We start from the raw sequence: 16,605 nt of genomic DNA, 5'->3' as shown, positions 1-16,605 counted from the left end.
TCATTTGATACCCAGTAATAAAGAAATAGAGTAAGCTCTCAAAATCATAAACATCCAAATCTTTAAGATTCTGGTCTGCTTCAAAAATTGGATATAGTCTGAAGGACTTAGTATAGTACATATTAAACACATATTTTCCAGTTTCTGTATATTATGAGACAAAACAGAAAATTTTCATGAAATGTTAGTTTTTCAAAAGACATTTTCTTTAAGCTACTGGGTTATAACATCTGTTCTTTATCTAACTGAACTCCCAAAACAGTAAGCTTGACAATTTTAAATAGTAAGGAATTTGTTTTTTTTTTTAATTTAAATTTATTTATTTTAATTAGAGGCTAATTACTTTACAATATTGTATTGGTTTTGCCATACATCAACATGAATCCGCCACAGGTGTAAACGTGTTCCCAATCCTGAACTCCCCCTCCCACCTCCCTCTCCAGGTTCGATGCAAGATATAGTAAGGAATTTTCGAGATACATCATTTCACACTGCTCCCAACTTCTTGTTTCAAAGAGAATAAACAGCTTTTCTAAATCTTGGCCCCCAAAAAATATTGAATATCCTGTACATTATTATTGCTACATATCTGGAACAATTAAAGATGTGTTCAGTGACCATTGCTGCTAGTTACTATAATATCAACAGCTAAATTACTATTAACTTGACTATTTACTTTTATATGTCCACTATTCTTATTAATGACTTAAATGATTTGGGAGTTTTGGAACTGCCATAGGAGACTGCCTAAGGTAAAAAGGAACCATGCATATGAAAATACAATTGCTCTGACCTAGCTTAGTTTCCTCAGTGACAGAAACATAATGGGATGAACTGGATAAAGCTAGAGTCTGGATGAATCTGCTTAATGCCATCATGAAGTGAAGTGAAGTGAAAGACACTCAGTCATGTTGGACTCTTTGCGACCCCATGGACTATACAGTCCATGGAATTCTCCAGGCCAGAATACTGGAGTAGGTAGCCTTCCCCTTCTCCAGGGGATCTTCCCAATCCAGGAATTGAACTGGAGTCTTCTGTATTGCAGGTGGATTCTTTACCAAACTGAGCTATCAGGGAAGCCAATGTCATCATGAGACTAATTCAAATAGGACTAGCTTTTAGAAGATGGAACCTGTTCAAAAAAGAGGTCTTTATAATAGAAGGATGGTAAAGTAATGCCAGTGGCAAGATAATTATCCAATTTATATGAATCAAACCTGGGTCTCCTGCATTGCAGGCAGATTCTTTACCATCAGAGCCACAAGGGAAGTCTATAAATTGTACTCTGTGTGTTTTTTTTTCTTAAGCAAAGAAGAGAAATATATGGTAAGATATATGGTAAATTAGAAATGTTTGAACTTTTGTACATTAAAAACTCAGCTTGTGATATGTCACAAAAGTATGAGAAACATGAATATCTTGCTTCGGAAAAATAATTTTAGCAGTCAGATATGAGGACTGAAAACTGAAAACCTGCTAAGACTTCAGTGGTACCAGTTAGTGGTTCACAGGCCAAATAGGTTTAGGAAAACCGCAAGACATCTCAGATGGAGAGACTGTCAGCATTCCATCCAAGAGTCAACTGATACATTAATAAGGAAAGATGGTTGAGAAATGGGTTTTGTTTTCTTTACTGTCATTTCAAAGTTTTTCCTCATCTGTTAAAGGACACATTTCCACCACTCCCCCCCCCCCCAAGAGGAATTTTATTTCAGTAATGTACTAGCTCCACACTGGGTGAAAGTTTTCTCCAACTATCACCCTGACTTTTCCTAATCTAGTGTATAAAGGTATTTTGTAACATAAAAGAACAAAATTTTCATACCAAAAATTTGTACAAAAGCTAGATAATACACAGTCAGACTTCTAAACTGTAGAGATCTTAGTGCTAGTATATTTGTAAAGAAGATTCTATTTGAAAACAGCTTGGAGAAAATGATTCTATGTACTGATTCTGTGACCTTTATTTATATGTTTAACAAGGCAGTTCCTACTTGTAAAATGTGTTTCTTAATACATATTTTTTCCAAAATATTTTATATACATGAAAAGATATTTGTATACATGACAAAATTTCAAAGCATAAAAATATAAAAGGTACAAAAAGAGTGCAAAAATAGAAAATATATATAGTGCAAAAAATCCTCTCTGTCCTGATCCTCTTTTCCCTCAGTTCCTCTTCACAGAAGCAGTCATTCTTAATGTGTTTTTGTTCTATGCATGTATTTAAAAGCAGTTGTATATGTTTTTAAGTATACATTGTGTACATTAAAAATATACACAAAGAGTATACTATATTCATTCGTATGCATATTGTTTCTTCAATTAATACAGTTTTAAAATTGTTCCATATAAAAATTTTAAAATTTGAAGTGCCTTACTTCATTAACATAGGTCACCTTTTCACAGTCAAAAGGAAATAGAGCATTGAACTTATACTTTCAAAGTTAATTGTATGTGCATGAATGTAGCATTATGATTCAAGCAGAGCATTTTTTCTTTGGGTGAAAGTTTTTTGAAAACTGGTTTTCAGGTATCTGTTTCCAAAATAGAATAGAACAAAATAACATAGAAAATTCAAACATACCTGAATCTTCAAAACTAAAATAATCAGATATCTTTTCTTATTCTGTGCTCAACACTTACCAGAAACAAAATCACAGTAAATAAGCAAGCAGATAACAAAGATTTAGTTTAAAAACAAGTTCCAAAATACTTTGAAGACAGTACAAATTCAGTCTAATGGTCTGAATGAACTCTGAGCAAGAAGTCATAAGTTCCAGACCCAATTTTGCCATTAATTATATCATCATAAGTAAATTATCCTACCTCTCTGGACCTCATGGTCTTTTTTTTTTTTTTTTACCTGCAAAAATAATGGGGTGATTGATGATTAAGTTGATGATGATGACGATGACAATGATAAAATTTGATAATGATAATAAATGTTAATTCCCATCTACTTTATACTTGGCACTCTGCAAACATTAGTTAATTTACTCCTCACAGTAACCCAATGAGGTACATACTATCTCCCCTTTACACATGAGGAAACTGAGGCTTATAAAAATGTGTGTACAATTTCTCAAGATCACAGAGTTAATGGTAGAATCAGAGTTAGAATCTATGTTTTCTGGATATGAAGGTTCAGTTACTGTTTTCCAATCTTTTTTCTTAATTTATGCTTGATTTTCATAAGTGTAAGAACTTCACTTGCCCCCACTGTGATTCTATTATGCTTCTGACATTTAAAGTCACTTAATATATTATTTTCTAATTTATATCCATCATTATCTTCAGTATTATAGTATTATGCAATTAGATCCTGAAGTGCCTATTGAATCATGAATACTGAATTAATTAATTATTAATTAATATTAATTAAAATTAATATTCATTATAGTTTTAGTGTTAAGTGTAACTGGAATATTAACTTAATCAGAACATGCAATTCCATGGCCAACTTAGGTAAGTATTTGGATTGTCACAGCCACCTGATCAAATAAAAATAGAGTTCAGTACAACTTTTTTCCAATGGAATAATTGGAAAACTAATATATCACTTATTAAAACTATAAATCCTAGGGCTTAATTTATCTTGTGAAAGAACACATTCAATTTTTTAAAATGGATTTTCTTTTATTAATAATTTTTATTCTAAATATTTTTGGCTTGTGTATGTATTTTAGGAAAGCTATCCTCAGGTTCAGTGCAATCATCACATTGGTCAACAGCCCCAGATCATCCACTCTCCTCACTGTGAACAATCCCATTCTAGTCAGAAAATCCAAACCATCAGAGGAAGTGATTCAGTTTCTACAAACACTGTAATTGAACTGTGTCATGGTGGCTCAAACCATACACATGAGCAGGTAAGATTAATGAAATGATTCCTTGTAAAATTGAAATAATCTCTTAAACCCTTTTCACACTTCTGTATAGATACCCACATTAAATTTTCATCAAAATATTGATGGGTTATACCATGGGGATTTGTGTTTTATTATGGCATTTTTATTTTTATTTTTTTCGTAACAAGACCATCTGGATTTATTTCTCTGACTGGGTTCCCAGATGAAGAATACATAGAAATGATCATTCAGGACTAGTTCTTAAACTGGTAAACTCTTAGGCAATATTCTTATTCTTTAGGTAGAAAGAAATCTGAACAAGATAAGTGGCTTAGAAACTACTTACATCATAGGTCCTCAATTGTCGTTGTTTAGTTGCTAAGTCATGTCCAGCTTTTTGTGACCCCGGCACACCAGATCCTAAGTCTTTTACTGCAGTGCGCCAGGCTTCCCTGTCATTCACTATCTCCCAGAGTTTGCTTAAACTCATGTCCACTGAGTCAGAGATACTATACAACCATCTCATTCTCTGTTGCTCCTTCTTTTCCTGGCCTCAATCTTCCCAGCCTCAGGGTTATTTTTTCCAATGAGTTGGCTCTTCACATCAGGTGGCCAAAAGTTTTAGCATACTGGAGTTTCAGCCTCAAAATAAAATTTTCTATCTCTTCTCAGAACACAAAATAATTCAGGTATGTTAATACATTAAATCTATGAGGGAAGTTAGGAACTGATAAATGAATACCTAATTTCTAGCTGAATGGATCCAACAGTTGTACAACATTAAATATTTTCATGAGATATGATATTTAAATGAACAATGAATTAGAGTTGATATTTCTAAGATGATTGTAATGGTAACATTTCACAAGCTGGTAACTTTTATGTTTTCTTTGCAAATTTGGTATATTAACTCAGGTTATAATAGGCATACATTTTATTGTGTGTTTCATTAACAAGACAGAAACTAAAACTTAGTTGCTAAGAAGAAATCTGTTGGGATGCAATCATCAGTGACTAATTTATGTTCTGAATACTTTGGAAACTTGTAAACATCTGTTATATAGGTGTTAAAGGAAAAAAAGATGGTCTTGAATCTTGGGAAAACTAGCAATAATAACTGGAACTATGGAAAATAAATCATCATTTGTATGTTTTAATATTTTTTCCCAGTAAAAAATAACTTGTTCAACTGACCTCTCTCATAGGCAACTCATATGCAACTGAAAGACAAAATAAAAATAATAAGAAAAAATAAAGGACCCTGCCTATATAAGAATATGATTGCTTTATATTAAATATGCATGAGGTTATTTCTAAAGACTGAAACTTTGAGATAATGCACTTTGGCAATATTGGTAAAAACAAACAAAAAAGAACCACGAAAGATTTAAAACACATTTTTTTTCCAACTGATAAAGCCTAAAATTATCTTTTCCCTGAATATCATATCATGTATGGAAATACTGGCTTTAGAATTACTCTAATATGGTCCAGATGATCTTGAATTTCTTAAATGGGTTAGTAATGACAATTAGAAAGACATTTTTTTTAGGTTAAATTATTTGAAATTTTCATTTTTGTAGGTCAAAGTTCATCAGTTCAATATGTTACTTTGCTTCTGTTTCCTCATCATAAGATTCATCATCCATTTCTTACAGGGTTATTGTAAGAATAAATCATGTCTTGTATGTTAAGCACTTAACGATTGTTGAGTGCTGACAGTAAGTACTTAACAAATAGTAATTACTAGTTTACAGGAATAATTATTATTTGTAAGCATTAAATCTTCACACCAGGTACTATGAAAAATACAAATATCAGTAAGACATTGTCACATTTCTCTTAGGTACTTATTATAATAGGGGAAAGTGGCAAACATATAAAATATTATACAAAGCAAAGTATGTCTGTTATAAAAGGAACCTGCAATGAGCTTTGGGAATAGAAGAAAGAAGAAATTAATTTCAGCTGGAAGATGTAGGAAAGCTTTGCTGAGGAGGAAGAGATTGACCTGTGTATTGAAGAGTGAATAGAATTCCCATATGTAGTATGGTGTTGTATGGCATGGACATCCTAAGAGCAGGGAGTCACATGAAAAAAGTTATATATTTTGGAAAGTACATTTGGTGTTTCAGGAATAGTGGTTTGGTTTGTATGACAAAGGAGACATGGGATAAAGACTATTAGAATGTAAGATTAAAATGATATATTAAGGCCAGATCATGAGGCCATTGCCGTGGCATGATCTTAGTTTCTTGACCAAGGATTGAACATGGGCCTTCAGTTGTGAAAGCATGGAATCATAATCACTGGGCAACCAGAGAATTTCTGAAGGTTAAGTTTAAAATTTTGAACTTTATTTGGCCGGCAATGGAGAATGATTGAAGGTTATTAAGTAGGAAAATATTGATAGCTATGATTAGATTAATTCTAGAAGCTTTGTGCAAGATAAATTGAAATATTGATTAGTTTTATCTTCACAGTGTTCAGAATGAAGAAGATATCATTATTGCCTTTATTGTTAAGAGAAGAAAACTGAGGTTCGCAGAAGTTTTTACTTGCAAAGGCTTTGAATAGCTAGCATGTGATAGAGCCAGGATTCGTACATAGTTAGCCTGACTCCAGAGCTTACTGAGAGTTTCTTCTGGAAGTTGAGTCAGCAGTGTGGAGAGTCCTTGGTCAATAATGTAAACATGAGTAGGCCAATGGATTAAGAGTCTGCCACTGGAGAGGCTTTGGTGTTATAACAGAAAGTGGACTAGCTTCAGGGTAGGAAGATCTGAGTTCAAGTCCCAGCTATGTCCTTTTCAAGCTGTGTGTTCTTAATAAATATTAAATCTCTCAGAAATATCCTCATCCATAAAATTCTGTTAGTAATGTCTACCTCACAGAGTTGATGTAAAGACTAAATGAAAATATGTTTGATGTGCTTCATAAACTATAAAGTCTACAACATGAAAAATACCACAGAGAAGGATTTGCGGACAGAAGATTATTAAAAGATATTTCAGCAAAGTATAAAACTTGTTTTTGTTTTGTTTTTAATTAATGTATTTATTTTAATTGTAGGATAATTACTTTATGATATTATAATCTTTTGCCATACAAAGTGTAAAACTTAAGCTAAGATAATGACAGCGGGAATGAAGTGAGGGACAATTATCAGAGATGGGAACAATATCATAGGATTAAGCACCTTATCCAAAAGCAATGGTAATGCTATGATATACAGAATAGCCCTGGGAAGCTCAAAGCTAGTAATTTTCACCTATGTGGATAATATAGAATTGGCTCCATTTCTGGTCAAAGTGAGGATGGAGTAACCTGATTGTGCAGATCCCATGGGCAAAGCAGGGCAGAAAATGAATTGTCTCACCTAAGGTCTTTGGTGTTTACATGTTAGTCTTTCACATGAGTGGAAGAGTCTTTGAAGAGTAATAGAGCAGATGTCAGTTAGGCTTTTTTTCTTATACTAAAGGTTGACCCATTTTTAATTTGTGTTTAGAGTTAAATTGCAATTCAGAGGTCAAGGAACACAGACTTTAAATACAATTATTTGGGTTTATAAAACCTGATTCTGCTGAGCTGCGTGATCCTAGGTAATTGACTTTAACTGGACTGAACATCAGTTTCCATATCTATAAACAGGGAAAATCACACTTAACGTGCAGTGTATCTACAATAGAATTAAATGAGATAAAATATGTAAAGTATCCAGCTCAGTGCCAAGCACATAGTAGATGTTCAAATGAATGTTTGAATCTTTACATTTCCCTCCTCATACTGAGGCCCCAAATCCTTCAAAGCATCAAAATAGGAAATTGATTCCCATTGTAATAGTTTTCAGTTCAGTTCAGTCTCTCAATTGTGTCTGACTCTTTGCAACCCCATGGAATACAGCACGCCAGGCCTCCCTGTCCGTAACCAACTCCCAGAGTTTACTCAAACTCATGTCCATTGAGTCGGTGATGCCATTCAACCACCTCATCCTCTGTCATCCCCTTCTCCTCCCACCTTCAGTCTTTCCCAGCATGAGGGTCTTTTCAAGTGAGTCAGTTTTTTGCATCAGGTGGCCAAAGTATTGGAGTTTCAGCATCAGCATCAGCCCTTCCAGTGAATGAATATTCAGGACTGATTTCCTTTAGGATGGATTGGTTGGATCTCTGGCTGGCTATCCAAGGGACTCTCAAGAGTCTTCTTCAACACTGTAGTTCAAAAGCATCAGTTCTTTGGTGCTCAGCTTTCTTTATAGTCCAAACCTCACATCCGTACATGACTACTGGAAAAGCCATAGTTTTAACTAAAAGGACCTTTGTTGGCAAAGTAATGTCTCTGCTTTGTAATATACTGTCTAGGTTGGTCATACCTTTCCTTTCAAGGAGCGAGTGAGTGTCTTTTAATTTCATGGCTGCAGTCACTATCTGCAGTGATTTTGGAGCCCAAAAATATAAAGTCTGTCACTGTTTCCATTGTTTCCCCATCTATTTGCCATGACTAAATCTCCTTTAAAGTATCTTCCAAGAAGCATTAAAATATTTTTAAAAATCAAGTGTCCAAAAACCTGGCTTCAAAATATTTCAAATAAAACTAATTTTTGTATGTTTTCCATGGTTCTCCTTAGAAACATCATCATTTTGGTTTCAAATTCAGAACATCACTGATCACATTTCCTTTCTCGAGGACATTAAGAATAATGTGCTGTGATCATTTTCCTGCCATTAGGAAGGAACAGATAATTCCACATATGTTAGCCATGGTAAAAAGCTCAGCTGAACTTGTTTTAGAAGTTTTCATACAGGTGGTGTTTAAAGAAAGGCTCAAATAATTATATATATTGCACACACAACTCTTTTGCACTTGGCTTGAGACTTCCAAGGAAACTTTTAGAGTCATGGGAAGATGTAAATGGAAGAGTCCTGCTCACTGAGTGCTATTGCCAAAGAAACATTCTCCAACCTCTAATGTCTTTCTTCTATCATTTAAAAATTTAATTTTTGTCAGCATCAGGACTGCACAGATCTTAGTGTCAGGTACTTTCTTTTTAATTTATTTTTTAATTGGAGGAAAATTACTTTACAATGTGGTGTTGGTTTCTGCCATAATTATACTTATATTCCCCTCCCTCTTGAGACTCCTCCCTCCCCTACCCCCACCCCACCCCTCTAGGTCATCACAGAACTGCCTGGCTGGGCTTCCTGTGTGAAACAGCAACTTCTTACCAGCTATCTGTTTTACACATGGTAGTGTATATATGTTTATGCTACTTTCTCAATTCATCCCACTCTCTCTCCTGTTTCTGCCAAGTGTCCAGGAAGCTTGTTACAATATTTATTTAACATAAGCCATTCACTAATGATGGAAACTTAGGGCTGCTTAGCTCAATAAACTCAGCAGTTCTGCCTGTTCCCTCACTCAGTCACATGTGGCTCCAGTCCTTCCCCATCTTTATTGCCTTCTTCATCTCATTATTGAAAATGAGCATCTTTTGTGCAAAATTCTCTTCACTGCTATCCTGTCCCCAAGTTTAACTGGTGTCTGTTTTGGACTCATTTTTTTCTCCAACACCACTCTTGTCTATCTCCTGTTACCTCTTGCTCTTGTGCCCTTTTGAACTCTTGTTCTGTGACAAACAAATTTTTTTTTTTTTTACTCTTTAAAATAGTTTTTTTTTTTTTTAATCAAAGCAATGTATATAGATAGCTTAAAAGTTCAAATAGTATTAAATGGCATAAAACAAACAGCAATTTCCTGTCCCAACTCTTTCCATGCCTGCCTGATCCCCAGAGAACCATTTTCAACCCTTAACTTTTTTTCTTCTGGTGTTTACCTTCATATAGCTAAGTAGTATGAATATACCTATGCTGCTATTTTTTAATTCATAAATATTGTATATTATCTGTTGGTAATTCTGATACATAAGGATTTAGTTCTATAAATCCCCCATCTACCTGTTTCTATCCCTTTCATCATCTCAATATAGTTAAATCGCCATGTGGGGGACTAAATCATTATTCAATATTTATATTATTCTATTATTGCTTATGAAAAAAGTATTCACTGCTGAACCAATTTGTGTACTGTTTTGCTATTTTTATTAGTACAACTATTATTTGCTGGTGTTAATAATTCCCTAAGTTTTTTCATTTGTTTGGTTTTCTATGTATCTATTGCTGATTCTTTTCTCAGTACAATTTTATACAACTAAGTGATCGACTGTTTCTTCTCTTTAAAACCCTGCAATCCATATACACTGCTCCTCTTTGCTCATATTATCATTACTACTGATCTTCTAGTCACTCTTTCCATCCTTCAACAGTTTCACTGGCAGGCTTATAGGCTTCTTCCCACTTTTGCCTAACCCCTGCCCTGGAATCATCTGTGAGAACGTCACCACCATGAAAGATCACCATATGATCTTTCCTATGCTCTACCCTCATGGTTTTTCTTCACTGTTAATTTCTTCATTTCTACTACATCTTCAACTGTCATAGACTTTGGCCACTCCTTGAAACCTCCTCATCACTTGAAACTGTTTCATCTGGAATTCTGAATGTCTCATCACTTTCTTGCATCTCCTACTCCCCAATTTCCATTGAACCTTGCCCTTAGCAAGCTTTCTCACTCTCAGTTCCAAACCAGGCTGGTGTCCCTTGTCAGCTGATTCAACAATGCTCTTGCTAGAAAACCTTAAAATTGTTGTTGCCTTCTCTGATTAATCCTCACTTCACTGATCCCTTACTTTGGATAAACTGCCATCCACTTTCTTTGCCCCTAGATTTTGACTGCTTCATGTGTTAAAGTTCACAAACTAGGCTAATTTAATCTCATATATATTGTCTCTATCTTGCTGGACTCCTTCTGTTGCTAGGAACTCCTTTTAGTTAATTCTAATTATTTTGCCACCACGGTCCTCAATATCTAATCCTTACTTTTCCCACCCTCTTTGTAGTCCAGGTCCCACTGCTATTCTCTTATTCTCTGCAGGTGGCCTTGCCTTCTACTGAGAATGGGCAGTGGAAGTAAGATTTTATTGTGCACCAGAATCAGTTGGCAAGCCTGTTTAAATAAAGATCGGTGAGACTTGACAATTTGCATTTCCAAGTTCAATGGTTATCCAAAGTTTACTTGGTCCAGGTACCACGATTTGAGTTCACTATGTGAACTCCTTCAACACTCTGCTGCTGCTGCTGTTAAGTCGCTTCAGTCGTGTCCAACTCTGTGCAACCCCATAGAAGGCAGCCCACCAGGCTCCGCCATCCCTAGGATTCTCCAGGCAAGAATACTGGAGTGGGTTGCCATTTCCTTCTCCAATGCATGAAAGTGAAAAGTGAAAGTGAAGTTGCTCAGTCATGTCCTACTCTTCACGACCCCGTGGACTGCAGCCTACCAGGCTCCTCCGTCCATGGGATTTTCCAGGCAAGAGTACTCTACTTCATTGAAAAATTTCTCTGTACTTGGAGCAAACTTTTGATTCTTTGGATCTTTAAGAATTAAGAATCTAACTTCATCTTCAAGGTGACTCCCTTAGCAACCCTACCAACCTATTGATTTATGATCTCACTCTTTGTTTCCTTCATCTGCAAAAACTCTGAAGCAGGAAGGCATAATCATTGCCTGCCATTTCCTCACTACTCACACATTCCTGAACGCTTTGCAAACCAGATTTTAGTTTCAACTTTCTCCTGAAACTGCTTTTATTGACTTCTAAGTTGCAAATTTCACTTTCTTTTTTGGTTTCATTTTCATCTTACTCCAACTTGATGATAAGTGATTCTGTTGATCCATTGTATTCTTGATATTCTTTCTTCCCATTATACTATACTGCTGCTTCTAATTCTCAGACTTCATTCTTCTTTCATCAAATCTTCCCCAGAAACCCATCCTTGGCCTTCTTTTCCTTTCTCTACCTCTTCTCCCTTGACTATATGGTATAAAATCTTGACTTCTGTGACTTTTACATGATCACCTTTACATGGACAACTCTCAACATTTCCCTGCTAAGCTCTAATCCGTAATTCATTTATTTATTTGTTTTTGGCTGTGCTGGATCTTCATTGCTGTGCTTGGGCTTTCTCTAGTTGTGGCAAGAGAGGGTTACTCTAGTTGTGGTGTGCAGGTTTCTCATTGCAGTGGTTTCTATTGTTGGGGAGCACGGGCTCTAGAGCATGTGAGCTTCAGTAGTTGTGGCACATGGACTCAGTAGTTGTGGCTTGCAGGCTTAGTTGCCCCAAAGCATGTGGGATCTTTTCTGATTAGGGATCAAACTGGTGTCCCCTGCATTGCAAGGTAGATTCTTAACCATTGGACCACCAGGGAAGTCACTCTAATCCATTATTTTTTACTAATTGATCTCTCTACTTGATTGTCCCACAGTCATCTCCAATTAACCACATATAGCTTTTCATTTTATTCCCTCTATTAATGATATCTTCAGTGCTCTAATTACAAGACTTAAAATTTACTTTCCCTCTCCTTTGCCACCTCACACCTAATCAGTTATCAAGATTCTTCTTATATAAAATCACTCTTACATAGCTGAAGTTGTGTTTCCTTTGTATAACTCTTTTACCATTTGATCTGCTTTATAGCTCTTATCAACTGGTCAGTCTATTATATATATCAAAGTTATTTAGACATATATCTTAGCTCTTCTAAAAGACCATAAAGACCTTGAGAGAGGAGACAGTGTCTTATGTCTTTTTTTCAGTAGCACTTAAAAGTGTACCTTAAAACAGTACTTAGTAAGTTCTCAATAAATGTGTGCTGAATGAATGAAAGCATCATGCCACTGAGACCTTTTAAGTACTTCCTGTGTCTTGTGGGTATAGCTTTTAGCCTTTGGGTTAAGGAAAAAGTTAGAATGTAAGATAAATTACACTGAAAGAGCTACTTCATGTGTGTAGTGAGTTTTTCCACTGACTCTGCTTACATAATAAAGAAGTGGTTCCATTCCTTGAATAAATTACATACTAAGGAATGGCAGAATAAAGAAATGAAAGAGAGGTGGAGAAGAGAAAAAGTAGCAACAAAGATGGTTTCAAGAAGTTATGCATTAAAAATACATATTCATTTAAAATTAATGTATTTGGGATATGTATCTTCCATTTCATTGCAAGAAGTATTTAGAGTGGCTTAAAAGAACAAATTAGCTGTAATAGATCAGAAAAAGAAATATCAGGAACAGTATAAATATAAAGGAACAATAACTCCAGAAAGAAAAGAACACACAGAAATGCAGGCACAGAGTTCCATGCCACTAGTAAAAGTAGGCTAAAAACTTGGCTCTGAGATTTCTGGAAACCACAGGGAGGGAAAAAAAGAAAAACATGCTTAGTGACAAAATTCTCATTGTTCACAAGAAATAGCTAAATAAATTTTCAGTAGTCACTTGTATCATAGGAAAATATATTTTATTTTCCATTCAAAATAATTTAAGCTGTTACAAATGTTACAAATTCAATCACTGGTATTCATTATAAAATGACAATCCAGACCACCTACTTTAATTGGTTAGGAGTGGAAGAATCATCTTATTTCATTAAAAAAGAAAAAAATACCCAACCTATACATATACACCAAAAGAGGGGCAAGGACAACATTGACTGGCTTTCAATAAAGTTAATTTTAGTTGCTTTGTTAAAGCACCTCTTTCAACTAGTGTTTTTCCATCTATTATAGTTAATATTTAGCCCCAATGGCATATTTAATGACAACTTCCTCATGCAACAAATGTTTACTGAGCCTCTACTATGCTCAGTTGCTATGGTAGGAGATGGAATTAAATAAAGATATTAAAACTGAGTCTCTACTCTCTGGTAGCTGAGAGTTTGTAAATAATTTATAACCATCTCCTTCTCCTTTTTTATAATCATTATTCAAATAGCCAATTGTTCATATGTATTAGGTTAAATAAAGACATTATCTTTATGATGATTTTTACATGAGAGTTTAATAATTTACTCATCCCCGCTAAAGCAATACCTCCAGCAACTTTACAAAATAGGTAGTAAATTACCTACATTTTGCAGTTCAGAAAACTGAGGATCAGAGACATTAAGCAATACATACACTTAGCCTACAACTAGGAAATGGGAGCTCCACTTTGGGCTCAAATTTCCATTCTTTTTTCATTGCAACACTTTGCTGCCTAGGGTTACTCATAGAAAATTAAATCTTTATTTCAAGTACAGGATTGTTGTTATGAGTCAAGACTTCATTTTAGAGTTGTGATTGTTGTATAGTACATTCAATTCAGTGACAACATTTATTGAAAATCTTCTATGTACCAGGTACTATAAATGCAACATTTCTTTACTAAAATATCTGTGGACATTAAAATAGCACTAAGGATTTTCAGGACTAAAATCCTGACACTTTTTTTCCTGCTAGGATTTCTTCTTGTGCTACAAAATAGGAAGAGAACAATTACTGTTTTCTTTTTTGCCTTGTTAGCCATATGGCATGGTACATAAAATGAATTTCACTTCACAGTTTCAGTCTGAAAACTATTAAATGTCTCAAATCAAAGCAAAATTAATGAAGTGGTAATCTTATTTATCTACAAGTGTCACCATATCATTATAAGGTTTGCAGGATAGTAATATATACATTGTAAGCTTTTCTTAATAGTGATGTTTTCTGTTGTCACATAGCAAAAAGTTACTACACAAGAGGGTCTAGGCACAGAAGAACTTGTTAGCATGTCAATGACCTTTCAGAGGGTTAGGCAATCATGTATAATTCCTTTTATATAATATGGCATTTTAAGGACTTTTGAATCTGCTAAGCAACCATTTTAAATACATGAATGGTCTAGTGGTTTTCCCTACTTTCTTTAATTTAAGTCTGAATTGGGCAATAAGGAGTTCATGGTCTGTGCCACAGTCAGCTCCTGGTCTTGTTTTTGCTGACTGTATAGAGCTTCTCCATCTTTGGTTGCAAAGAATATAATCAATCTGATTTCAGTATTGACCATCTGGTCCATGTGTAAAGTCTTCTCTTGTGTTGTTGGAAGAGGATGTTTGCTATGACTAGTGAAAATTGGCAAAATTCTATTAGCCTTTTCCCTGCTTCATTCTGTACTCCAAGGCCAAATTTGCCTGTTACTCCAGGTATTTCTTGACTTCCTACTTTTGCATTCCAATTGACATATTTTTGGGTGTTAGTTCTAGGTCTTGTAGGTATTCATAGGACAGTTCAACTTAAACTTCTTCGGCATTAGTGGTGGGGGCGTAGACTTGGATTACTGTGATATTGAATGGTTTGCCTTGGAAATGAACAGGGATCATTCTATTGTTTTTGAGATTGCATCCAAGTACTGCATTTCGGACTCTTTTGTTGACTATGATGGCTACTCCATTTCTTCTAAAGGATTCTTGCCCACAGTAGTAGATATAATGGTCATCTGAGTTAAATTCATTCATTCCAGTCCATTTTAGTTCACTGATTCCTAAAATGTCAATGTTCACTCTTGCCATCTCCTGTTTGACCACTTCCAATTTGCCTTGATTCATGGACCTAACATTCCAGGTTGTTATGCAATATTGCTCTTTACAGCATTGGACTTTACTTCCATCATCAGTCACATCCACAGCTGGGTGTCGTTTTTGCTTTGGTTCCATCTCTTCATTCTTTCTGGAGTTATTTCTCCACTGATCTCCAATAGCATATTGGGCACCTACTGACCTGGGGAGTTCATCTTTCAGTATCCTATCATACTGCCTTTTCATACTGTTAATGGGGTTCTCAAGGCAAGAATACTGAAGTGGTTTGCCATTCCCTTCTCCAGTGGACCACGTTTTGTCAGAACTCTCCACCATGACCTGCCTGTCTTAGGTGGCCCTACATGGCATGGAAAGTCTGGCACTTGTGCTGTCTGGTCTGTACCATTTCCTATGGCAAATCACGGGGATTCTGCTCAGAACACCAACTCTTCCTGTCTTCCCTGCACTTAAAAACAAAGTACAGGATGCTGCCTCTGAAGTTTGACCCGTCTGGGCCATTAGTAGAGAGAGGTGTCTACTTTTTCTCATCACACTACTTCAAGGTTGGAAAGGTATCCATTCCTTCCCTGCCTGAGGATGCCCTCTATGGGGGCCACTTCTGGTATAGTTCTGCCCTCTGCTTAGTGCGGGAGTGACTGTGAGAAGATACCCCATGTCCAAGGGCAGAGAAGCCCCAGCAAGATGGTAGGCGATGGACCAGTGCCTCTTGTTGAAAGTGAAAGAGGAGAGTGAAAAAGTTGGCTTAAAACTCAACATTAAGAAAACTTAAGACCATGGCATCTGGTTGTATCACTTCATGGCAAATAGATGGGGAAACAGTGGAAACAGTGACAGACCTTATTTTTGGGGGCTCCAAAATCTCTGCAGATGGTGACTGCAGCCATGAAATTAAAAGACACTTACTCCTTGGAAGGAAAGTTATGACCAACCTAGACAGTATATTAAAAAGCAGAGACATTACTTTGTCAACAAAGGTCCATCTAGTCATGGCTATGGTTTTTCCTTTAGTCGTGTGTGGATGTGAGAGTTGGACTGTGAAGAAAGCTGAGCACTGAAGAATTGATGCTTTTGAACTGTGGTGTTAGAGAAGACTCTTAAGAGTCCCTTGGACTGCAAGGAGATCCAACCTGTCCATCCTAAAGGAAACCAGTCGTGAATAGTCATTGAAAGGACTGATGCTGAAGCTGAAACTCCAATACTTTGGCCACCTGATGCAAAATACTGACTCCTTTGAAAAGACCCTGATGCTG

General features: G+C 35.6%; 1 protein-coding gene across 4 annotated transcripts in view; it reads left to right on the top strand.

Moving 5' to 3' along the window:
* POF1B (POF1B actin binding protein) overlaps nt 1–16,605 on the top strand; it is a 101,094-nt gene that overhangs the window by 47,931 nt on the left and 36,558 nt on the right. For all 4 annotated transcript variants that reach the window (XM_044936808.2, XM_006065017.4, XM_044936807.2 and 1 more), the window contains one exon: nt 3,690–3,872. In XM_044936808.2, coding sequence (XP_044792743.2) covers nt 3,690–3,872 — 183 coding nt within the window. The remainder of the gene's footprint in view (nt 1–3,689; nt 3,873–16,605) is intronic.

This window comes from Bubalus bubalis, chromosome X (genome assembly GCF_019923935.1).
Source record: "Bubalus bubalis isolate 160015118507 breed Murrah chromosome X, NDDB_SH_1, whole genome shotgun sequence".
In the NCBI taxonomy this organism is placed as follows: domain Eukaryota; kingdom Metazoa; phylum Chordata; class Mammalia; order Artiodactyla; family Bovidae; genus Bubalus; species Bubalus bubalis.
The sequence above is the reverse complement of the archived record's forward strand: the minus strand, read 5'-3'. Positions and strand labels throughout refer to the sequence as shown.